Genomic DNA, 25,162 nt, shown 5'->3' on the forward strand with positions numbered 1-25,162 from the left:
AGAGAGATACAGTCTTCTTCCCTAGTGCCCTAAAATACCAATCCCCACCCCTTTCCTACTAATTTTTTCTACTGCTAATTTCTATGAGGACACTGACAGATGTTATAAAAAATAACAAATTCAGAGAACTGCCAAAATTTGAAGAATCTCCTATGTCCATATCATCTAAACCAGAATTTGTCTTTACTGTCTTATAACAGGAAAAAATATTTGGAATTAGATTTGTCCTATCAGTTTAGACAAATATTAGCACCCTGAGCTTTGTCCACTTTAAGTTGAGTCTGCCTGGTCCTAAGAAGGGATCCCAGATGGTATGTCACCCATAACAGGGGCAGCTGCTCATGTAGCTTGACATTCCTCAGGGAGCCCACCTTGGCATCGAAAGTAACCCCTACCCTGCCTATGCTGGTTCCCCCTGGAGGAAAGGATCCTGGCCTTTTACTAATACAGAAGACTTCCTGATATGGGACCTCACCCACAAGACACAAAGATATTCTTGCAGTTTGAGGTTCCCAAACTTTAGGACCCTGTCAGAGTATTGAACTAGATATTCCCCAGAAGGGAGAGATTCCAAAAGTGCTAACCACTGTTTCAAAAAGCTGTTGCCTGCCCAGGACAATCCCTGACACATCACTCTATATGACCAGCCAGGACTTTGGCCCCTAATCCCTATCTAATCTCTGAATGTGGGACTACAAAGAGCCATGAGGACTCCTTTAACCTGAACTAGAGTAACACCTGCTACCCAAGCCCATGACTTCTTTCTGTGTGGACTTCTGTTGGAAGTTATAGGGGAGGATGGCATATAGGGCTGAGGCATGTACACTGGGCCTCCTGAATTATCTACAGAATGAGTTCCAGGAAGGCAAGGCAGTCTGAAGAGGAAAGGGATCCGAGCATTCATTTACCTCAATCCCATCTATGCATTATTCCCTTGTATAAAACTCCTCCCTCTAGAAACTTCTCCAGGACATTGGGCTAATGATGTCCTTAAAGTCTACTTGGTCTATTTTGGGGGTCTTTGTTGTCCATGGGAAGGGAAAGGCCAGGGTAAGGGAGAAAGACACCAAGAAGAAAGCCTTGAGCATACCCTACTTGTTATCCTATTTAACCAGCAACATGGTCAATACATGGTCATTCTCCTGGCCCACTGCATGGAATGCAAAGTCTCTTCTATCAAAAACCATAATTTCTTCTGTTGGAGTTGTGTTATCAGAGGCTAGAAAATGATCTGCTGATAATATTACAGAGGCAATTCTTGTCTGGGATAGAGAATTCATCCAGAAAACTTCCAAAACTCTTTCAACTCTGACATTTCATAATTCTGTGGCATCCTAAGTAATGGTCCTACATATGGAGGACAGGGCTCTCTTGGCAACATCATAAGTCAATAGGAGAGACTAGAAACCTTGAGAGTTTGAAAGAGTAAAAGTCAGGAAAAAAACCTTCAGAGGACATAGACTCCACTCATTAGGAGATCACTTGCATTTAGCTATTTGAATTCTGACCCTGAATATTCTGAAGAAACACCAGTCTCATTTCTCCTATGTATCCATCAAGGATAACAGACAATTAGAAGAACAAAATCATAGGTAGAACTTTCTTGGAGACCTCCAAGGTCAGGATTAGAAGGGGTTCTATAAATGCTGAGGCTGAAGAATAAAAGAACCTTAAATGCCTTAGATAAGAAAATGAGAGAGGAGAAAAAAAGGGATTAGTAAATAACATTAGGTAGGTACCAATGGATAAAATAGATATAGTCCCTCCCTTCCTGAGACTTATATTCTAGCATATTTTTTAAATCCTAAGAAATACACAGTCAAGAATTCCATGGTCAGATTTTTGAGATTTATTCTATACAATCAGTGGACCCCAATGATTCTTAACAAAATCTCCTTTCCAGTATCACCATGCAGTCCCAGCATGTTGGGACATCTTTTTCAGTGATATAGGGAGTCTCTTCATTAAAGAGTGAACAGTTGCTGTATATTTATTCTGTGCCTGTAGTACAATATTCTGTCCCAGATTCCCTATATCATTGAAAAAGATGTCCCAACATGCAGTGGTGGCCATTCCATCATAACAAGTCCCCAGGACTGGAGGGTTCCACCCTCATGTTTTATTTTACAATAGCATTGGCTCCAGCTAGCCAGCATGAGAGTTAGAGTTACTCACCATCAAGTTCACCTTCAAGGGAACATGGTATTACCTGTTGCATGATGTTTTAGTTTTCTAAAATCTGCTGAAAGCAATATACCAGAAATAGATTGACTTTTACAGTGGGGATTTATTAACTTAAAAACTTACAGTTCTGAGAGCATAAAAATATCTAAATCAAGGCTTCATCAAGCAATGCTTTTCTCCCTGAAGACTGGCTCCTGGCAATCCTGGACTTATTCTGTCACATGGCAAGGCGCAATAGCAGCATCTGCTGGTCTGTCCCTTCTCCATCAGGTCTCCTTGCATCAGCTTCCTGTGCTTTGGTGGCTTTCTTCCTCTTTGAATCCATCCTGTTTATAAAGGACTCCACTAGGAGGGTTAAGATCCATCCTGGGTCACACCTTACTGAAGGAACCTAATCAAAAGGCCCTTAACTGAAGTAACCTAATCGAAAGGTCCCATCTACAATAGTTTCACACCTACAGGAATGGATTAGCTCTACGGACATGATCTTTCTGGGATCCATAAAAGCCTCACTACCACACATGAGCTACATCCTGGAAAGCTTCAAAAGATAAAACCTAGTCATATATGATGGGTCTTCTTGTTCCAAATGTTTGAATTGAAAGTTGAGTGACTCCACCTTCCTTGGCAGGGAACAGAATGGGGAACAGAGGTTATACAATATTGTCATAGTCTGACACTAGATTAGTAAAGGAAATGATTCCAAGATTGAGAAGATGGAAGAGACATCAATTTAAGAGGTGGGGTATACATGACTTAAACATTATTGACTGAAACAAACAAAACATAGTCACTAAGGTGTTACCATTTGATACTCACACATGTGGGTTCATGAAGATATATTCCACAGCAGTTGGAAGCGTTATCTTCTCATGCATTTTCTGTTTATTCTTTGACCTTCCTCCTCCTTCATGCCTACTATAGTCTATACCAATGTCTTCTGCACATCTCTGTATTATGAAATGTGCTGGCTCCCAAAAGCTCTAGATCTTGTGACTTTGTCTCCTCTCTTTATCTATTGAATCCTTAGCACTCTCTTGAGTGGGTTCGTAAAATCTCAGAAGCTAGATAAATGCAAAAATGTAGCAAGAGGCAGGGAGTAAAGCAAGAATGAAAGGATCTAAGATATCTAATCTAGAGCTCACACATATTGAGCAATTTGTGAATCCGGAATTCTCAATTAAAGGCCCAGGATCAAGATTCAAGCTGGGCTGTTGGAAAGATGAAGCTATACTAAGGAGTTTGGAGTGTATTCTGTAGACATTTGGATACCCATGGAGATGTTTCAGCAGGAAAGAAACAAGGTCAGATGGCTGTTGGTTGTTCATTTTTAAGATTTGATGATAAGAGGAAAGATTACTTAAAGGGAGAATTTAAGAGGAAGGGACACCAGTTAGGATGCTCTTGTTCTAGTTTAGGTGAGAGAATGTTTAGCATCTAAACTAAGATATGGCATTGGTAATGGATAGGGTAGGATGAAATTAGGAGATTTGGGGGTGGGTAAGAGGTAAAATGGGGAAAGAGAAGATGTGGCCAGACTAGGCCACTGAAATTCCAGACAGGCACAGGCCAAAGAGGAGGCATAATTTCCACATCTGAGCTACATCCTGGAAAACCATAGGACTTTCCCTCTGCCTTCCTATTTCCCTTTGTTGTGTGACTCGTAAGGCCTTTGCCCCTGATCTCAGACTTTTGTGTTCTTAGACCACTGAGTATTGAGGCAGGAACCTGTCCAGGTAACTTAGACTGGTCACCCAGTCAGTTTGAGCTCCTTAATTTGGGAAGCCCACCACTCCCTCTTAGCAATAAGCCAAGCTCTTTCTCTCTCCTTCCCCTCCACTCCCTTTTCTTCCATGCTAAAAACAATAAAGTTTTGTTTGGTTCTGGTCCATAGGAACCAGTATGGGAGTTTGTGGTGATCCTGGGATTCCAGCCCATGGTATCCGTTTGGGGGACAGCTTTGCTCCAGGCAGTCTGATGCGCTTCAGCTGTGAAGCTGGCCATGCACTCCGGGGATCATCAGAGCGAACCTGTCAAGCCAATGGCTCCTGGAGTGGCACACAGCCTGAGTGTGGAGGTAATGTATGTGACACATTCTGCTCTTCCCCTTTGCCTCTCCCCAGTGCTCCTCCCCCTGTTCTCCTACTCCCAAGAACCTGCCCTCACATTCCCAGGTAAAATCCACATTCCCATTGACACCCTTTAGCATGACAGATAATGGACATAAACAGAGAGTCATGTTCATTTTCAGTAGTCATCCAAAGACAAATATATTCCCCACCCTCATCTCAGAAGGATAGAAACCAGAAGGAAAGAAATCAGAAAAAAACACACAGAATTTATCCCATTAATCCCTCTATTTCCCATATAGTTTCATTGAACAACTATGTGCCAAATACTATGGTACTTGCTGGGGACACATCAGTGACCAAGATGGACACTCCTCTTACCCTCTCAGAGCTCACATTTTAAGGGGAAAAGCAAGGTTAACAAACATACAAAATGCAAAAAGAAATCCAAATCCAATTTTTAAAAACCCTTTAAAAATAATATAGGCCCTTAATGTTTTCTGAAGTAGCTCCAAAGGGGGAAATTATATTTCTCCACATACTTCTAAATTTCTGAGGGAAAAAACTTTGTAAAATACTCTCTCTCTAGAGTCCAGTTTTTTGCAGCTGTTCCCCACATCTCTCTGCTTCTCTCTAAAATACAGTCTGCATAGCAGTCTCCTAATTAGAAAGCAAGCTTAACAACTGAGATTAAGTTTATGTGAGAAGATACTGGAAAAGATAGAAGATATGAAATAATCATCTAGCAAGGTAGTAGAAGGTGAATAGAAGGGTGAATGCAATAGGGAAATATATACTTTCCAGGCAACACTGATGGCTCACTCAAAGGAAGAGGTCATTAATTTAAAGTGAGAGCAGTCAGCATAATTCTATGTTTTTGTTCAATCACATTTTGCTACTTATGTGCAGAGTAAGTGAAGTGTTGAGTTTAGGGTTAAGCTTTTACTAGGGAGCTAAGACATTTTTTGAAAACTGGCAAGGGAGATGTGGATTATGTAAGGCAAAGATTGTGGTGGATCTTTATCTAAACTGGGTAAGGAGAGGTCAGGTTGATGAGTAGAATTAAGAGGCAGATGGTAGGATCAATGGATTCTAAGTCCTAGTAGGATCAAAAGTCACCAGAAACCAAACCCCAGAGTGAGTTAGCTAAAGAGATGAAGGCAGTGGTTAAAGAGCAGGCTACTTGAAATTGAGATTAGAAGTAGTCTTGCAGAGCAAAGGGAGATGTTCTGGCCCATTAACAGGGGATGCCTACCCAGGAAATGACACAAATGGGATCATTGTCCTCTCCCACCTGTCTTCCCAAAGTCCTCCCTTTGCTGGGGGTGATATTTGCAAAGTTAACTTCTATAGAACTTTGTGAGTATAACAAGAGAACTTTATGGTAGTGGCAGAGTATGGGCAAGAAGAGAATTTAGCATATTCTCAAATATCCACTGTGCTCTAGGTCCCCTTTTATGCCAACTCAGATCCCAGTCAGAAGTCAGCCAACATGCCAAGAATACTCAGTGGATGGAAGGTGGGTGGTTAAGGAGTTGGACCTGAAAGTAAATCATGGTCTCATGACTTCCCTTGAACAATCCTAGCTGCTCCCCTCTTAGTCCTTTTGTTACTTCGAATATAACACTTATTATGTCATATTTTAATTTATCTGTTTATAGGTAGGTGCAGCAGTTTTATATAGTTCATGAATTCTAAAAATAGATATTGGGTTATGTTTGTAAACTGATCTGTACCTGGGCATGATTAAATTATTATTAGGGCTTTGATTGGGCCATGTCAGTAGGGTGTTGAGTCCCTGTGCCTTGGTGGGTGGGGACTCACAGATAAAAGACATGACAAAGGACAGAGTTGGAGTTTTGATGCTGGAGTCTTGAGCTAAAACCCCAGAAAGAAGCACACAGAGGAGCTTGGGCCTGAGGAAAGAGAGAAGGCCCCAGGAAGAGAAACAAGCTGTTCACCTAGTCTATGGCTGGCCTTGTGGAGAGAGGCAAAGCCTAGAGAGCCTTATAGTCTACAGCTGACCATGTGGAGAAAACAGAGCTACTGAGCCTGGAGAGAAATGAACCCTGGGAAGAGAGGAACCCTGAACCCTGCAGATATCAGCAGCCATCTTGCTCCAACATGTGACGATAGACTTTGGTCTAAAGCATAAGCAATAGACTTGTGCTCTATGGCCTGGTAACTGCAGGCTTTGACCCCAAATAAATACCCTTTATAAAAACCAACCAATTTCTGGTATTTTGCATCAGCACCCTTTTGACTGACTAATACAGTAGGTCTCTTGGGCTCTTAGGATAGACTGAGCTCAAGTTCAGGAGCTCATCATAGTTTCCCCAGCACCTAGGGCAGCTCAAATGTTTGTTGAATGAACAGATGTCAGGGCCTATCTGTCGTGTTAATTATACAGGAATCAATTGGTAGCTTGACTTTGAGGCCACATAAACATTTTCATAGTTACAAAACAAAATTAAATCAAAGATTAAAAACCAAGTAATCTCTAACATCAGAAGCAAAATGGAAACAAATGAACCTAATTATGTATCAAGTTGGTGGTTTAACAACTGAGAGAATTATTTCAACTGATTTTAAATGCAGTAATTTGACAATGATATATCTCTTAAGGACAGAGAGAACCACAAACAAATATTAAATTGTTTTTCAGCAATCATATTATTAGAAGTAACATTAGTAGTACTATTCTGAAATTGTTCCATATAATGTCATAATTTTTGTAGATGAAACAAAATGACAATTAAAGTCATTAAGAAGCAGGATTTTCAACATAAACAGATACAATATAAAAACAAAGAAGTTAAGGAAAAACCCTTAATCCTACATTTGGATTGGTAATATTGGCATAAACTCATAATGTATTTTCCATTTTAAAGTCATTTTCTTCATCTGTCCACTATAAAGTCTAGAATCAGTGACTAACTCAGTAGCAATGAGTAACCTCAAGTCCCAGATTGTAGTCTCTAAATCCATCTCCATTCAAAGGAATCAGGGCTCTTTGAAAAAATAGCTAATTTCAGGTCTGGAGTGGGAAATGTACAAGATGAAAATGCTGCATCTTGTCGTTCCAGAAAGCTAGGGAGCTATGAAAAACAACTGAGATCATGTCAAAGGAACACAGAAGCCAACTTCAAGAGGTTCCCACTAGCCAAAGATGTGAAAACATGAGCACCAATAAAAATAATAACAACGGATGGTAACACAGTAAATAAGTTTAAATCCATGAGTTCATAATAGTTCTTACATAAGTTCATTGGTCACCTTTGGAGCTTGCTAGAGGACCAACTCATTATTCTGACCCCTGATTAAAAAGAAAAAGAATCAAGCATTATCCTGCCTTCTTGTATGAACTCTACTTCAGGGTAAGCAAATATTTGATGAGGGAAAGATCTTTATTAAAGAAAATCAGGTAATACAGATGGAATGATAGAATTAAAATATCACCATTTTGCCACCCCTAATTAAGTAGTGGATCTAGTTCGTCAATTGCTGCTAAAACCATGAGGTGAAAAACTAAAGGGGAACTTTATAATGATGGATTAGGTGGGCAAACCCAATGGACAGTCTCAACACTACAAAGAAGGAAATAGCTAGACATTATATGGCTCCTGGTGTGATACAATAAAGAAGACACACAACCACCCAGGAAGTACACTTGCCAAAAAGTAGAACCTGATTACAGGAACTACAGGGAACAGAAGAACATGTTAAACAAAACCTCACTGATGCAGTTAGTGAAATCCAGAAAGTGGGCAACTCTACAGAATAAATGCCCTGCTTTCTATAGCAAATAAGTTATAGGGGAGGGAGCACTAATCACTGGATTCAGTGATACTTAGAGAAGAGCCAACCAAATGTCATGTGCGGTGCTTTGGATCCTGATTCAAACAAATCAACTGTAAATAAGATATATGAGACAATTAAGGAAATTTAAACAGTGATTGGATATTTGGTGCAATTAAGAGTTTGAGTATGAAAGTAAAATAATAAATTAATTTTCAAAAAATTTGGGTATGATAATAAAAGAGGTAGTGTCTTTATTTTTAGGAAATGAAAAAATATTATTTCAGGTCTCTCTTTTCCTTCTGGACATGAGGTAATCAGGCATGAAAGCAGCATGTAAGCCATTTCCATCCCCAGAACCCCATGTAGCATGTGGTTTTCACTCTGGGCAGTGCTCAGTCCCCCAGGTGATGCTGTCATTGTTCTTGTGAATAATGTGCCCCTTTGGCTTCCTAGTGATCTCTTGTGGGAACCCCGGGACGCCAAGCAATGCCCAAGTCGTGTTCAGTGATGGCCTAGTTTTCTCCAGCTCCATCGTCTACGAGTGCCGGGAAGGCTACTACGCTACAGGCCTGCTCAGCCGACACTGCTCAGTCAATGGCACTTGGACGGGCAGTGACCCAGAGTGCATAGGTGAGAACCCAGGCCCTCTGGTCTCCGTGGCAAATGGTGGCCCAAGCAATCAAACACTTCCTTGCAGAAGAAGGCCATCCATGGCGACCAGGGAGGCTGGCTGGAGTGCTGGGACTTAACCTTAAATGATAATTGTATCAATACCCTCTAAATATTGAGCATATACTGTGTGGCAATTTTTAGCCATTGAGCTAAGTGCTTTGTTTTATAAGCAGATTTCATTTGATTCTCACCCAGCCAAAAAAGTAGCTACTATTAGCTCCACTTTAAACATGAGATAACTGAGGCTCAGAGAGGTTGAGAACATATCCTGGCCATTTATCTGGCTCTAGCCAGTTTCTCGGGCTTTCCTTTTCCCTTCTTAGGGCAAACCCTTGGGATTTGGTTCTCTTTCCACTTTAAAACTGTCACCGTCCACCATCTTTGTTAGTTCCTTTTCTCCTTTGAATTTATCTTCACCCTGGCTTGGCTCCCAAGCATGGTATAGCCTCACAACATTCCTTTCTTGCTACTCTCCAGGACAGCCCTGGGCCCTTTTCCTTGGAAATCAAGTTACTGTGGGGCCCAAATGGGGAGAAATGATAAGGTGAGACAATCTGACAACAGCTCCTTTTCAAAGTCCTAAATCTGGAATTTCAGACCTGGTCTGAAATCCCATGTCAAGTTCAAATTGTTCTTAGGACAAAGCTTTGCAAACCTCACCCTCAGTTGATCCATAACATAGGTTTGACCATTTCATAGGCCGTAAGTCCCTGCTTCTAGGCTCATAGGCCTCTGAGGCAGAAGAGCAGGTGCTATAATATACCCCTCTTGGCAACTAAGTTGTCTTATGTGGTCCTTAGTACAACTTAGGCTCTTCAGCCTAGAAAGCCTTTCTCTCTGGGCCCCAGCCTCACTTAGGAGCTGATCCCTCTAAAAGTCCTCTTAGAGAGGCATGCTTTGGTTAAGAACAGACTTGATAGCCCAAGTTGCTGGGGTGCACAAGGCACAGTGTGGGCAAGGGCAGTGGGGATGTGGGAGGGCCAATGCAGGGCGATTTGGCCAAACAGACTTGAGGATGGGCAGAGCTCAGCTGAGAGTCTTTGAGGAGACAGGGAACCCCTGATAGGACAGTTTTCAGTCTTGGACTTGTGGAGGGAGTGATAGGGTTTGTACTGGAATTCTGAGGTGAACTGGAGTCTGGGCTAGGAGTGAACAATCTGTTTCTTTCTTGTCCTAGTCATAAACTGTGGTGATCCTGGGGTTCCAGCCAATGGCCTCCGGCTGGGCAATGACTTCAGGTACAACAAAACTGTGACATACCAGTGTGTCCCTGGCTACATGATGGAGTCACATAGGGTGTCTGTGCTGGGCTGCACCAAGGATCGGACATGGAATGGCACCAAACCTGTCTGCAAAGGTGAGTCCAAGTGCTGCAGGTCTGGCAGGGGGCCAAAGAAGGTACAAAGATGAATATCTAGAAGGGAGGGGATTGACAAGGCAGACCCCTAACATTTTATCAGGGGGTCATGAAAGGTGAGGACTGGTCCTTGAACATCTGCAAGGAGGGAGTTGGAAGATACTAAGATAAGGCCAGGACCTTGAACATCAAGGGGGAAGGCCGAGCAGAGTGCAGGCTGAGCGCTTGGAGGGACTGTTGTGAAAGGCGACAAGATGAGGGCCTCCAAAAGGGAAGTGGGGGAGGGGGTCTGGTTCTTCCTGCCTAGCCTAGACTCCCATGCAGGCAGAACAGCCAGCGATGTCGGGGCTGATGACCAGGGTCAAGTTTCCCCAGGACAGCTCCAGAACTCAGCCTGCTTTGGTCTCCCCAGCTATCACGTGCAAGCCGCCTCAGCTCATCCCCAATGGGAAAGTGGTGGGGTCTGACTTCATGTGGGGCTCAAGTGTGACTTATGCCTGTCTGGAGGGGTACCAGCTCTCCCTGCCTGCAGTACTGACCTGTGAGGGAAATGGATCCTGGACCGGGGAGCTGCCTCAGTGTTTCCGTAAGTTGCTAATACGGGTCTTTGGTGCATCCCATCTGATGGCTCCCTCCCTTTCCCTGCTCAGAGCTGTGTCACCAGAAGACTTGAAAGAGGTAGTGTCCTCTCCAAAGAAGTTTTTTCAAAGACACTATTGAAAGAGAAAGGAAGTTGAAAGGAAGATAATGAGAACATCTTAACTGAGCTGTCCACAGCCACAGAGGAAAGAAATTAAGCCAGAGATATCTGAGGTGTATCTTAACCCAGAGGTCATTAACTGGATGAGAAAGTGACCAAAGATCTGAGGGTGCACTGTGCTGGAAATGTGCCCAATCTTCATGGGAAATACCCTGCAGAGAAAAGACTTCTGGAGGGCCCATGGTTTTCTTACAAAAGAAAATCCTAAATCCTAAATTGTGCCCAGACAGCCCCAAGCCCATTACAGGGCTCATTCCAACTGAGGTCCCCAGAGAAGAGGTTGAGGGTCACATATACTTGTCAAAACCCATGAATGGGCTCCGGAAGGTTTCTTCTGTGTCCATGCTTTGGGCAGGTAATAAGAACTACTTTTTCTTTCTACTTGGCATTTATCTCATTCTGCCAAAAGCTATCACCATAGTCCTGGCACCATTTGGGTACTTCTGAAAAGTTGCTTTGGTTTGGGAAAATTCAGCAGACACTAAACCAGCAGTTCAAAAGTGGGCACTGGAATGGCAACAGTTGGTGTGTGATTGGCCCCTGAGACCATCAGATGTCACCAGGGAACATTAGGATGGTTGCAAGTCTCAGAATTGAATCTGAACACAGCAAGCATGCTTTTCCTCTTGAGAAACAGCTATGTTGCTTTTTAACAATGAATTATGGCCATCATAAAACATGTGTGTTCCACTTAAAAATACATAAAAGGAAGAAAAAATTATCTGAATGGTGAAGCTTTTACTTATGCTTTCACATTAACCCCTAGGCATTTTTGCATATACAGCAATAAGTATACAATTTTCTATAAATAGTATCAGATCATGTCGCATATGCTATTTCAAAACTTATAATTTCAGTCATCAATATGCTATCAACACCTTTCTATATCATACAAATTGATCCACACATCATCATTTTTATGCCTTTAAAGAATTCTATTGTTGAAGGTACCAGAACTTGTTTAATCTTCTACTGGTGGTGATTTAGGTTGTCTCCAATTCAGTTCTGTAATAAATATTCCTAAAATTGCCTTTCATTACTTTTGTGATAAAGTCCTGGAAGTGAGAATGCTGGTTCAAAGAGCAGGCACTCTATACTTCTTGACACATGTTGCCAAACTCCCACCAGCAGCTTATTAGAACATTTTTAAATTCACACCATCACCAACAGTGGATTTTGCCAATCTTTCTAAATATTTATCAGGCTGAGGAGTCTAAAAAGATAACTCATTATTTTATTTAGCATCTCATTGTTTATTAATAAGGCTGGGCTCATCCTTCTCTACTTGTCTGCCATTTGTATTTCTTCTGTGAGTTGCATCTTCCTGGATGTGGTAACTTGTGGTCAGTTCTGTCTTTAATTGACTTCTGATTTGTCAGCTCCCAGCTTCCAGGGCAAAGGCTACCGATCCAGCTTCCATTTTATTTTGCAAACACACACACACAGTGTGCATCATCACAAAGCACAAGGAATGTCTTCTTCTTGTTTGATAGGGAACTTTTCCTTAGCCAACTTTTTATGATACTTCTGATGTTAGGATAACCTGAATGAAATGGGCACACTTATATACTACCCACTGCAGTATAAATGGGTACCCTTTGAAAAAAAATTTGGTAATATACATCAAGAGCTGTGAACATGCTCAAACCTAGAATATTCTCCTAGGAAATAATTCAAGTGAAAGGAAAAGCCATATGTAACACTATCATAATAGAAAATAAAATAAGGGTTATGATAAAATGTTATGGCAGTACATCTCATTGCAAAATATATAGCCAATAAATGATATCATAAATGATAATATTAAGTGAGCAAAGCAAGATTCACAATCACACGGACTTTGAGTTTGCAACCATGCACAAGTTTACACACAACTGAACAAAGACTAGAAGGGAATGAAAATGAAAAATAGTTTAGGGTAGTGGAATGGCAGTTTATGTTTTCTCAATTTTTTTTAATTGTTTTTGTTCTCAATTTTTTAAACTTCCTATAATGTTCCTCCATTATTTGGATGATGATTAATAAGCATTATCAGTATGGAAATGAAAAGAAACACAGCAACTGCTGCGCTGCAGCAGATGTGCGCACGTACAGGGGGCTGTCCCGATTTCTAGAGCTCAAGAGGACTCAGTCGGGAGGAAAGCAGTACAAAGAGCAAAGGCTGGGGACAAGGTGGATAGACTGGGTTCTAGGAAGCAACTTGGACCTGCCTTTCTTCCGTTTTCTTCCCAGCTGTGTTCTGCGGGGATCCTGGTGTCCCACCCCGTGGGAGGAGAGAGGACCGGGGCTTCTCCTACAGGTCATCTGTCTCCTACTCCTGTCAGCCCCCTCTGGTGCTGGTGGGCTCTCTGCGGAGGTTTTGTCAGTCAGATGGGATGTGGAGTGGCACCCAGCCCAGCTGTATAGGTGAGAGATGATCTGGGTGGAAGAGTGTCCTGGCTGGTGGGCAACTTTCTTTTGGGCCTGAGACAGAGGATTCTTTCCCTTCCTCTGTCTTCAGTAGTCTCATCTCAAGAGTGGACAGGTTCTCCTTAAGCTTCTTAAGGTGGGATGTGAAATCACCAGATCTGATGTGCTACAGGGAAGTGAGTAGTCAGCCGTGGTATGCTTCAGGTGGAGATATTAAAAGTCAGGGAAGTCAGGATGTGGTTCCATCATCCTACCTGCGTCTAGTTCTCAGCCTGAGTCAAGATAGTGAAATTTTCAGTCACCATATGGTGTTTCTTTGTTTGTTTTGGCAATCCAGACCCAACACTGACCATGTGTGCTGACCCCGGTGTGCCACAGTTTGGGATACAGAACAATTCCCAGGGCTACCAGGTAATGAAGTCAGCCGATATTGCACCTTCCTGCCTCCTGTCCCCACCTGCCACTGTCAGCATCCGGGGCCCTGGGGACCTTGCTCAGGACACCATTGGCTGGAACTAGGAGAGAGTAAGACCTTGGAAGCTGGAGAAATGAAGTGCTGGAGAAAGGAGCACCCTTCAGAAACAGGAAGATGTTTACGTCAATCAGAGAAGCTGGTGAGGAAAGACAGACCACACAGAGTTCCAGAACACTTCTCAGCAATCCGATGTAGTTTGGGCAGGAAGTTTATGGAAATAAGAAATGAGTGAGACAGAGAGAGCTCAGTCCTCAAGACATCCCTATCCCACCCACAGACACAGGATTCATACAGAGTAGTGCAAGCAAGATTATTATGCTTCATATCTATATAAGATCCATATATTCTGTATTTATCAAATGGTATATCATAATTTCTTAAAAGAGGAAGGCAGATGCCTGGTCATGTAAGCCTTGAGGTGATGGTAAGTATTGTAAGTTTTTCTCTAAATGCATGGGAAACCATTCAAAGGTGGGCCAATCTGATTCATGATTTTGAAATATCACTCAGGCTGCTGAGAAGATATAGACTATAGGGGTGGAGTGGAAGCACTTAGACAAGCAGGACACTGTTGAATGGCTCAGGTGATAGGTGAAGATGAGTTTAGGCAAGGGAATCACATTGGAGGTACAAGTGAAGGGCTCAGGACATGTTTTATCAGTAGAACCAAGAGGAACTATTAATGGACTGGATTGAGAGGTTAAGGGAAAGGAGGGACTCAAGGATGACTTCAGGTCTTTGATTTGCACAACTGGTTGGATAATGGGGCCATTTGCTGAATGAAACAAAGAAACAGTGTGTGTGGAAGAAGGGAGTGGCAATTAAGGGTTTCACTTTGTGTTTGAATTTGATCCAGGAGGCAATAAGGACACATGCGTGTTTCCTGCATGGGCGAGTGGTATGCTTCAAGTTGCCTTTGGGACACCAATCCGGTAGCATTGTGCAAAATGGATTGGAAAGGGAGAGATGGAGCTGTTGGTTGCAGCAGTGTAAATTCAGGCAGTGAGGGGCTAGGGGAGTGACAGTAGGAAAAACACCTGAGCAGAGAGACTGAGGGAGGGTGATAATTCTTTTCAGCAGATTATTTACAAAACACATAGAAGACACATGCAACAAATCATTTTATTTTGTATAGTTCTTCACATTTCACAAAATGCGTTCAAGACCACCATCCCATTTGAGCATCACAACATTCCAGTGTCAGGGATGGTCATCCCCACTTCATACATAAGAGGACTAAGGTTTAAAGAATGTCAGTGCAGCTTGTCATTCAGTGTGTAAATGGAGAAACCATAACTCAGGTCTAAGGTCTTCTGATTCTGAATCACGCATTCTGTCTACCACAGCAGGATGCAATATGTTCCACAAGAACACCGATATGGCTTTGTGGAAGAGATGTGATATAAACTGCCTTAAAGGATGAATAAGATTTAACCAGGCAGAGAAAGGTGATCCAGGCAGAAGCAACCATGTGGGTAGGGGTTGGGTCATATACAAGGAAGTCATCAAGTGACAGTGTATGGAGCATTGCTGGATAGAGGGTGATGCTGGGGCCTTCTCTCCTGGTTCCAGGTTGGAAGCACGGTGCTCTTCCGTTGTCAAAAGGGTTACCTGCTGCAGGGCTCCACCACCAGGACCTGCCTCCCCAACCTGACTTGGAGCGGAACCCCGCCCGACTGCATCCGTGAGTGCAGAAACTTCACCAGCAGCCCAAGAACACTCCCCTTTGCAACACATTACCTCCCTCAGCTGGTCATCCAGTACATGCTTGAAAGCTTTGAATGTCAGGGAGCTCACACCTTCTCATTTGGATTGATATTGGGCTCTTTGTAGTTCTTATCCCTCGGGGCCCCACAAAACACATTTAATTCCCCTTCCATACAAAGCCTTTCTGACATTTGAAGGTAATTTCTATGCCTTAGGGGAAAGAAAAGGGGGTGGGGGGCAAGGAGCAGCAAAAAATAACTACAAGGTCAGGCCACAGGGTGGCGATAGCAGGCTAATGACCATAATTACTCCTTCTTCCCTCAGGAAAAGTGCTGCTGGCTTGGGTTCCACCAGCCAAGGTCCACATTTTCCATCTTGGCCATTCCTTATTGGCATTAAGGCTGGGTGTGAGAGGGTGGAGAGAGAGGAGGGGGATGCTGAGCATGAACGGGGCCTATAGGGAGAGAAAGGAGATGATCCATATAGGAATAGGGGAATAGCCGAAAAGACCTCCTGAGGATTCTAATCTCCCCAGGTCCAATGTCTTTCTTCTTATCCAGCCCACCACTGCAAGCAGCCAGAGACGCCAACCCATGCCAACGTCGGGGCCCTGGACTTGCCCTCCATGGGCTACACCCTCATCTATTCCTGCCAGGAGGGCTTCTCCCTCAAGGGGGGCTCTGAGCACCGCACCTGCAAAACAGATGGTAGCTGGACAGGCAAACCGCCCATCTGCCTTGGTGAGTGTGTAACTCAGTGAGCCTCTCCATGGTGGGAGGCTAAGGGTGACAACTGAGCTTCAGCCTAAGGAGAATTAAGGATGGAAGAAATAATGATTTCCAGAATCTGGATCCTGCTTCTCATTTTGTGAGGTGTTGAGCCTCTAGGAGACCAGAGAGTTTAAAGAGGCATGTATTGAAGCCAACTCAAGTTTTATTTTGCTACCTTCTACCTGAGCTTAAAGACACTCTTAGAGGATTTTACTTACTCATTAGGCAGAGAAAAGCTCTTTGTTCCACCAAACTGAAGTAACTTATTACACTTAATTTTGATAAAACGGTACTCACCACAGTAATGTTACCATGATGTCCCAGACTTACCTTCCTCTCTTCCTCATTCATTCATTCTCTAATTGTTGAGCATTGTCTTGGAGCCATGCCTAGCTGGACACAGGGGATATGGAGATGAAAGTTTTGTTCCCTGTCCTAAAGGAACTCACATTCATCTCCTGAAGACAGACAAGTTATCGGATATTATATTACCTCGAGGAACATAGCAATGCACTGAATGCCTTGGGAATACAGAGGAAGGGGAGGAGGAAGAGAAGTCAGGGAAGGCTTCCTGGAGAAGGTGATATCAGAGTCTAGTCTTGAAGAATTTTTCCAGCAAGGATAAAAGATCAATTTGGTGCTGGAATGACTTTAAACCCTCTCTTACAGGTGAGGATCTCACCATATGCCCAGCATTGTTCTAAGCACTTGTATGTATTAACTCATTTGATCCTCACAGTAATCCTATGATTACTGTAATCAGGTGCAATTTACCCCCATTTAATATATGAGGAAACAGAGTCACCAAGAGATTAAATAACATGCAAGGTGACCAACTGGTAAGAGGCTTCAGAATCCATGCTTTTAGCCACTTTGCTATACTACCCCTCAAAGAGAGATCAGTCTTCAGGTTCAAAGTCTTTATCAGAGCTAGAATATAATATTATCCTTTATTTTGTATTGTATAAATTATTATAAATTGGTTTTATTTATGGAAAGCAGTGTTTGTTTTCCACATATGGTAGTTACGTAAAGTTTGTTTAATTAAAGTTCATTTATTGTTTTAAAGTATAATTTAATTTAAAGAAAAATACTAAACTAACAAAAACAAAAAGGTGGGCCAGTAGCATGGTGGATGAGCTGGTATGGCACTTTCTCCTACTTCAAACCTATAAATATACCATATCAACAATTCAAAAATGTTATATACACAGCCAAGAACTTTCATTTTTTGGCAATTTGGCACACAGCATATCCCATGCAGCTCTCTGTTACAAAGCACCTAGAAATGCTGAGTAAAATATATAACAAACATTGATAAATGCATAGCTGATACCTCAAGAAAGTAAGGGAAATCCTCAGGGGCCTCAGGAAAACTAAAAACAGAGGAAACTGACAACCTGAGTGGTGAGACAGCCGTGAAGCTGAAACTGCTCCCACAGTATTTGCCGATCTCCATGACCCGGAGCCTTACATTTAACACCCCAAAGTGGAGAAGAGACAAGGCCTTGGGCCTTGAAAGGTAAAGACTTCACAGAGACTCCACATAAAGCCAGAACCCTCAGAGGTCTAACTCTCAGGGGAACGTTGCCTTCCAGAAAAGGTAGACAAAATTGACATTTGTATTTTTAGCCTGAATTCTGAGGTTAGCATGTCTCCCTTGGGAATTTATAATTATGGGTCCACTTTATGTGATTTTGGGGTTTGTAGTAATACTGTCAAATGTTCTGCAATATCCCAAGTCAAGAAATAAATTTGCCCTTAGTTGACTACACCCTTGACTATGCAGTTTTTTATGGAGGCTACATTTTCAACTCAGACCTCACAAAATTCCCAGTTAAGAGTTGGAAAATAAGCCACTTTAGCAAGAGCAAGAAATAAAATAAGCAAGAGAAATGGACAAGAAACACAGCAGAATGGTTATTTTAAAAAATAAAATATGGAATCAAAACAATAATGTGATCAAAAGTGACCTGCAGAGCTTTAGCAACAATGAAAACCAGGGGGGACGGAAGTCTTCAAGTCTTGAAGATAAAGTAATTGTTAACCTAGAATTACCTGCTTAATGGAAGGTTGGATGTGTCCTCACAATGGGACACATCCAGAACTCCTACAAAATCCTCCAAAGCTCCTACAACTTTTTTATATACAATGTCTGGCATTCAATCAAAAATGCTTGGCATGCCAAAAGATAGGATCATATAACTGAAAACCAAGGGGGAAAAGAGACAATAGAAACAGATCTGTAGGTGATATTGATGTTAGGTGATGACTTTAAAATAAATATGATTAATGAGTTCCAAATACAAGCAAAAGATAAAACAAAAGAAAACTGGTAAGAATTTCACTGGAGAATTGGAATCTCTAAGAAAGAATCAAATGGATATTCTAGGAACCTTTTGAGAAGATGAAGTCAAAGAAATCTTGTAGAAAATAGAACAAAAAATAAAGAGATAGGAATAGGAGCAAAAAAAAGAGAGAAAGAAGAAGATAGAGGATTAAACCAGGAGATTCAACGTCCAACTAATATGGAGGAACATATCAAAGAAATGTGAAAACTTTCCAGAAATGGAAGATTTGAGTTTTCATACTGCAAATGCCTCTAAATTTCCCAGCCCAATAAATTAAAAAAGAAAAACAAACGCACATCAGTCCAAACAGCTTCAGAAAGTGGAAAAACAGTTTATACAAGGATAGTAAGAAAATAGTTAAAGTAAAAGGCAAAGATATCCAACAATATAATGGCTTACCTGGGCTTCCCAGTTATCATGGAGCTTACATTTGAAAGTGGGGGGTGGGGTGTGTGTGTGTTCATCTTTTGTTACGTGCTAATTGAAGAGTGGGGTTGTAAATATTAAAGCTACTATGTAAAACAAACACTAATTTTGGCTTCAAAATAAACTCTCACTCAACCACAAATATATATATATATACACACATACATATATATATACATATATACACATACATATATATATATATATATATAATGGCTTAAAAAATAAAGTTTATTTCACTGTCACATAGCATCTAGGACAGAAAGGCAGGCTGCTCTACTTCTCAAGGTCATTCAGGGACCAGAATTCCTTCCACCTTGTTTCTCTGCAATTCCCAATAGTATTTTCCTCATCCAACTAGTTAATGCTAGAATTGCAGGCATATCCAAGTTCTTCCTCTTAGGAAGGGGAAAGAGGACAGAGGAGGGTGAGGACAATGATTTATGAGTCAAGACTAGAAATGGTGCTCATAATATCTACTAGAACTTAGTCACATGGCTATCCCTAGCTGCAAGAGGGGCTGGGAAATACAGCTCTTACCCAGGCAACCATGTGCCTAGCTGCAATGCTCTATTATGGGAGAAGGAAAGGATAGATTTTAGTGGACAACCAGCAGTCTCTGCAAATGTGAGGATTCAGAAAGACATCAGGGGAAGAAGATTTGGCTCGATGGATAGAGTGTCTGCCTACCACATGGGAGGTCCAGGGTTCAAACCCAGGGCCTCCTGACCCATGTGATGAGCTGGCCCATGCACAGTGCTGATACGCACAAGGTGTGCCATGCCACACAGGTGTCCCCCACGTAGGGGAGCCCCATGGGCAAGGAGTGCACCCTATAAGGAGAGACGCCCGGTGCAAAAAATTGCAGCCTGCCCCAGGGTGGCACTGCATACACAGAGACCTAATGCAGCAAGATAATGCAACAAAAAGAGACACAGATTCCCAGTGCCACTGACAAGAATATAAGCAGACACAGAAGAACACACAGCAAATGAACACAGAAAGGGAAGCGGACTTGGCCCAATGGATAGGGCGTCTGCCTACCACATGGGAGGTCCGCAGTTCAAACCCCGGGCCTCCTTGACCCGTGTGGAGCTGGCCCATGCACAGTGCTGATGCACGCGAGGAGTGCCGTGCCACGCAGGGCTGTCCCCTACGTAGGGGAGCCCCACATGCAAGGAGTGCGCCCTATAAGGAGAGCCACCCAACACAAAAGAAAGTGCAGCCTGCCCAAGAATGGTGCTGCAAGCATGGAGAGCTGACACAACAAGATGATACAACAAAAAGAAACACAAGGGAAGTGGACTTGGCCCAGTGGTCAGGGCGTCCGTCTACCACATGGGAGGTCTGCAGTTCAAACCCCAGGCCTCCTTGACCCATGTGGAGCTGGCCCATGCGCAATGCTGATGCGCACAAGGAGTGCCCTGCCACGCAGGGGTGTCCCCTGTGTAGGGGAGCCCCACGCGCAAGGAGTGCGCCCTGTAAGGAGAGTCACGCAGCACGAAAAAAAGTGCAGCCTGCCCAAGAATGGTGCCGCCCACACGGAAAGCTGACCCAACAAGATGACACAACAAAAAGAAACAGAGTCCCGTGCCACTGACAACAACAGAAGCGGACAAAGAACACGCAGCGAATAGACACAGAGAACAGACAACTGGGATGGGGGTGGAGGCGGGGGGGGGGGGGGAGGAAGGGGAGAGAAATAAATAAATAAATAAATCTTAAAAAAAAAAAAAGAAAGAAACACAGATTCCCAGTGCCGCTGATAAGGATAGAAGCAGTCACAGAAGAACACATAGCGAATGAACACAGAGAGGAGACAACGGGGGGGGGGGGGGGGGGGGGGCGGAAAGGGGAGAGAAATAAATAAATAAATAAAGATGTTATTTAAAAATGAACACAGAGAGCAGACAACTTGGGGGGGAGGGCAGGGAAAGGGAGAGAAATAGATTAAAAATAAACCTTTAAAAAAAAAAAAAGACAGACATCAGACTACAGCAACAATACTGGACTCCAGAAGACAAAGGAGCAATACCCTCAGAATTCTGGGGGGAAATGATTTTCCAACCTGGAATTCAGACAGCAAACTATCAGTCAGGTGTGAGGGGGAAAAAAAGTGTGAGGATAAAATATATTTTCAGAAAAGACAAATTCTAAAAAATTTTACCTCCCATGCACCATTTTGAAAAAGCTACCAGAGGCTCTGCTGACCTCAAATAAGGCAATAAAAAATTAAGAGGAAGATATGGGATCCAGAAACAGAAGTCCAACACTCAAGAGAGGGTATAGGCTTCCCACAAAAATGATAAAAGGAAATCACAGAACAATAGATGGGGGCAAATGCAGAGGATGCACAGTTCAGACCGAAGTAGAACGGGGAGGGCTACAAGAGGAAAACTGCCAAATAAATACATAAATAAATTAATAAAGTTGAAAGATACTGATGTGCTTGCTGGTATTGAGAGCAAGTTTGTAATCTTGGAAGAAAAATTGAGCCTGAATTATGATAGATCATAAGAAACCAAGTAAATATTTTTTAAAGTCAGTTACAAACTTCAGGGGAAAAGAAGTTGAAGAAGAGTAATCACAATATACTGCATGGCTTAGCTATGAATAGTAATATCAACACTGTCATCATAATGTAACCACAAATACTAATGCAGCCAAAAAAGCAATGTGAAACCATTGGAACAATGGAAGGAAAGGGAGAGAAAGGGGAACATGATGCAAGAAAATTAAACCTTAATATCCCTAAGGTAAGAAGTCAACAGATAATGCCCAAGATTGAAAATCAATTTATAGCAGGAAAATCTTGTAGTTTGGAAATTCGATAATAAGTCCTGGAAAAAAAAAACATAAAATAATTGAAAGTGGTTGCTCCTAGGAGCAGGAACTGAGAGAGGGAAAGAGAAAGAAGGGCTATTCAATATAAGTATTGTCCTTCTATTTGACTTCTTAAACTATTTCCAGTACTTTGATAAATAAAATTTTAATTAAAATAAAAGAAAGGGAGCCCCTCCCCTTTCATTAAACAATAGACTCTCCTGGGCCCCAAAGCAAGTATTAGCAATCCTAAAGAATTAATATCACACAGACCATGTTTTCCAACCATGAATCATTGATATTTGGTAGAAAAAAATAATAAAATGATAGCTAAATAAAGAGGAAAAGAAGAAAAATGCTGCATTTGGAAACAGAAAAATTTCTAAATAATTCATGGGTCAAAGAAGAAATGGCAACAGAAATGACAAAATATTTAGAACTGACCTGCAACAAAAACACTGCATGTCAGAACTTGTGCAATCCACAAAAAGTGGTCCCTAAAGAGTCTACATCTTAAATGCATGTATTAGAAATGACTGAAAATTAATGAGCTAAGTGTTATGTTAACTAATTTTAGAAATTAGGGAATGAATAAGAGCAGAAATTAGTAAAACAGGGAACAAAGGAATAAAAGGGAGGATCAGCAGACCCCAAAGCTAGCTCTTTGAAAAGGCAAATAACACAAACAAACCTCTCGCAATATTGCCTAAGAAAAATGAGAAAATATAATATTCTGAATGAAAAAGGGGGTAGAATTACAGATACAGTAGAGATTTAAAATTAGAAAACACCACAAACAACTTAGATTGAAATGGTCAATTTTCTAACCATTATATTAATCACTAAAATTTGCCCAAGAAAAAAGGAAAAAAAAGACATAATCAACATACATATAATCAATAAGGGAATAGTAGAATATATAAAGAGCTCATAGAAATTAATAAGAATAAAGACAAACAAGTAAAAAAATGAGTAAAAAGATTTGCAATAGGCGGCGGACTTTGCCCAGTGGTTAGGGCGTCAGTCTACCACATGGGAGGTCCGCGGTTCAAACTGCAGTCCTCCTTGACCTGTGTGAAGCTGGCCCATTCACGGTGCTGATGCGCGCAAGGAGTGCCCTGCCACACGGGAGTGTCCCCCGCGTAGAGGAGCCCCACGTGCAAGGAGTGTGCCCCATAAGGAGAGCAGCCCAGCGTGAAAGAAAGTGCAGCCTGCCCAGGAATGTGCCGCACACACGGAGAACTGACACAAGACGACACAACAAAAAGAAACACAGATTCCCGTGTCACTAGACAACAACAGAAGTGGACAAAGAAGATGCAGCAAATAGACACAGAGAACAGACAGCCGGGGTGGGGGGGGGGGGGAAGGGGAGAGAAATAAATAAATCTTTAAAAAAAAAGATTTGAAATAATATTTCAGACAAGGAATCTGGAGTAGCAATAAGCATGTGAAAAGGTGTTCAACTTTATTAATAATCAGAGAAATGCAAATGAAGACCAAAATAGGATTTAATTTTTGCCAACTAGATGGGAATAATAGGAAGTCTGATAATCATCAAGTGCCAGAAAAGATGGGAACTTTTCTTCATACCTGGTGAGATATGTACATGAACATCTCTAATATACATTGGAGCAATTTCATCCTTGGCGTACTATAGAAAACATGTGCAAGAACATTCCATGAATGTTCATGGAAACATAGTTCATAATAATGAAACTTAGCAAAACCCATTGACAGGAATGAGTTCGTAAGTGTGGTATATTCATACAATGACACATGATATAATAAAAATAGATGAAATGTGATTTTGTGCATAACATGGAGAAATGCTGAGTTAACAAAAGCAATTCCTAGAAGACTGCAGATAGTGTGATACAACCTTCAGCTCCATACAAATACATGATGATAATAAAATAAGTAATACATAGTTTAATCTCACAAACATATGTAATACAATGATTTTTTTTTAATAAAGCAAGAGACTGATAAAAAGTGCAAGGTAGTGATTATTTCTGAGGGTGAAGGGATGGGCTGGGGAGCAGTTCATAGACATGCATTGTAGATAATGTAGATAATGTTCTAGATCTTGGGATTGGTGGTGGGCTCACTAGAGTGTCTTGTGTTGTTTTGCTTTATAAATATATATTCTTTTGTAAATCAACTATTATATTAAAGTAGATCACAAAATAGAAAACCTATAACCAACTGGGTAAGTAATGGTAAAATGTTATAAAAATTTCCGTTATATTCAAGAATAAAATAAGGATGCCCATTATCAGGGCTTCTATTAAACTACACTCCTGGGCCTAACTCAATAAGACAAGAAAAAAAAAACAAGAGCAGCAAGAATCATAAAAAAAGAAACGAGTTTATAATTATTTGCCAAAAATATGATTGTCTATATAGGATACTAAATAGAATCTATCGAGCAAAAAAAGTAGCTAATAAAAGAGTTCAAGAAAGTTGCTGGGTACAAATTCAATATGCAAAATAGTGTTCCCATATAGCAACAACAATGTGAAAACATAATTTTTAGTAGTGAATATAATTAACACTACTGAATGGTATACTTGAAACTGGCTAAAGTAGGAAATTTTGGATTGTATATGTTACCAGAATAAAAAAATTTTTAAAAACCACCAAACTGTACAACACAGATTGAACCCAATATAAACTATGGACTAAAGTTAATAAGATAATTATAATAACATTGTTTCATCAGTTATAACAAAAGTATCACACTAATGCAAAATGTTAATAATAGGGAAAACTGTAAAAAATTTTAAAAAGTAATTTTTAGAGAGACACCATTTGCAATAGCAATGAGGAATATAATGTACTTAGGAATAAGATGAACAAGAGATGTATAGGATCTTTATGGAGAAAATTATAAAACATTTATGAAAGGCATAAGGGAGCTAAATAAATGGAGAGATATATCAAGCTCATGGGTGGGAAGAGTTAATGAAAACATCTCAAAAGAGTCCTTTCCTTGCTTCATGGTATCTTAACAAAACTCCCCCATCAACCCTTCCCCTTCTTAGACTCTTTTTCCATGATATAAAATGCCCAGGATTTTGGAGGCCGGCAGCTGCACCATACCTGTGATTCTGGCCCCTCAAATTGAAGGCATCCAGATCCAACTTCATAATCTTTTCCCCAAGCTTACTTTTATTCCTATGTTCCTAATCTTAACAAATGGCATCATAAATCCATCCTCATGCACTTACTGGGAGCACTTACTAGTCCAATCTGTCTGGTGGTGGCCTGAGAGACTCACCTTCCCAGAACTTGTCCTGCATGTAGAAGGTAGTCCATAAAGCTCTCCTACACAATGCTATGGGAGAGCAGTCAG

The 25,162-nt window shown here is 41.4% G+C and overlaps 1 protein-coding gene across 1 annotated transcript in view; it reads left to right on the forward strand.

Annotated features, from left to right (window-relative positions):
- The window catches only part of CSMD2 (CUB and Sushi multiple domains 2), a 671,930-nt gene that overhangs the window by 626,144 nt on the left and 20,624 nt on the right, over positions 1-25,162 (forward strand). The window contains exons 57-64 of the mRNA XM_058303940.2: positions 4,079-4,261; positions 8,508-8,684; positions 9,904-10,083; positions 10,496-10,669; positions 13,076-13,249; positions 13,590-13,663; positions 15,300-15,411; positions 15,995-16,174. Coding sequence (XP_058159923.1) covers positions 4,079-4,261; positions 8,508-8,684; positions 9,904-10,083; positions 10,496-10,669; positions 13,076-13,249; positions 13,590-13,663; positions 15,300-15,411; positions 15,995-16,174 — 1,254 coding nt within the window. The remainder of the gene's footprint in view (positions 1-4,078; positions 4,262-8,507; positions 8,685-9,903; positions 10,084-10,495; positions 10,670-13,075; positions 13,250-13,589; positions 13,664-15,299; positions 15,412-15,994; positions 16,175-25,162) is intronic.

Source organism: Dasypus novemcinctus, chromosome 9, assembly GCF_030445035.2.
Source record: "Dasypus novemcinctus isolate mDasNov1 chromosome 9, mDasNov1.1.hap2, whole genome shotgun sequence".
Lineage (NCBI taxonomy): Eukaryota > Metazoa > Chordata > Mammalia > Cingulata > Dasypodidae > Dasypus > Dasypus novemcinctus.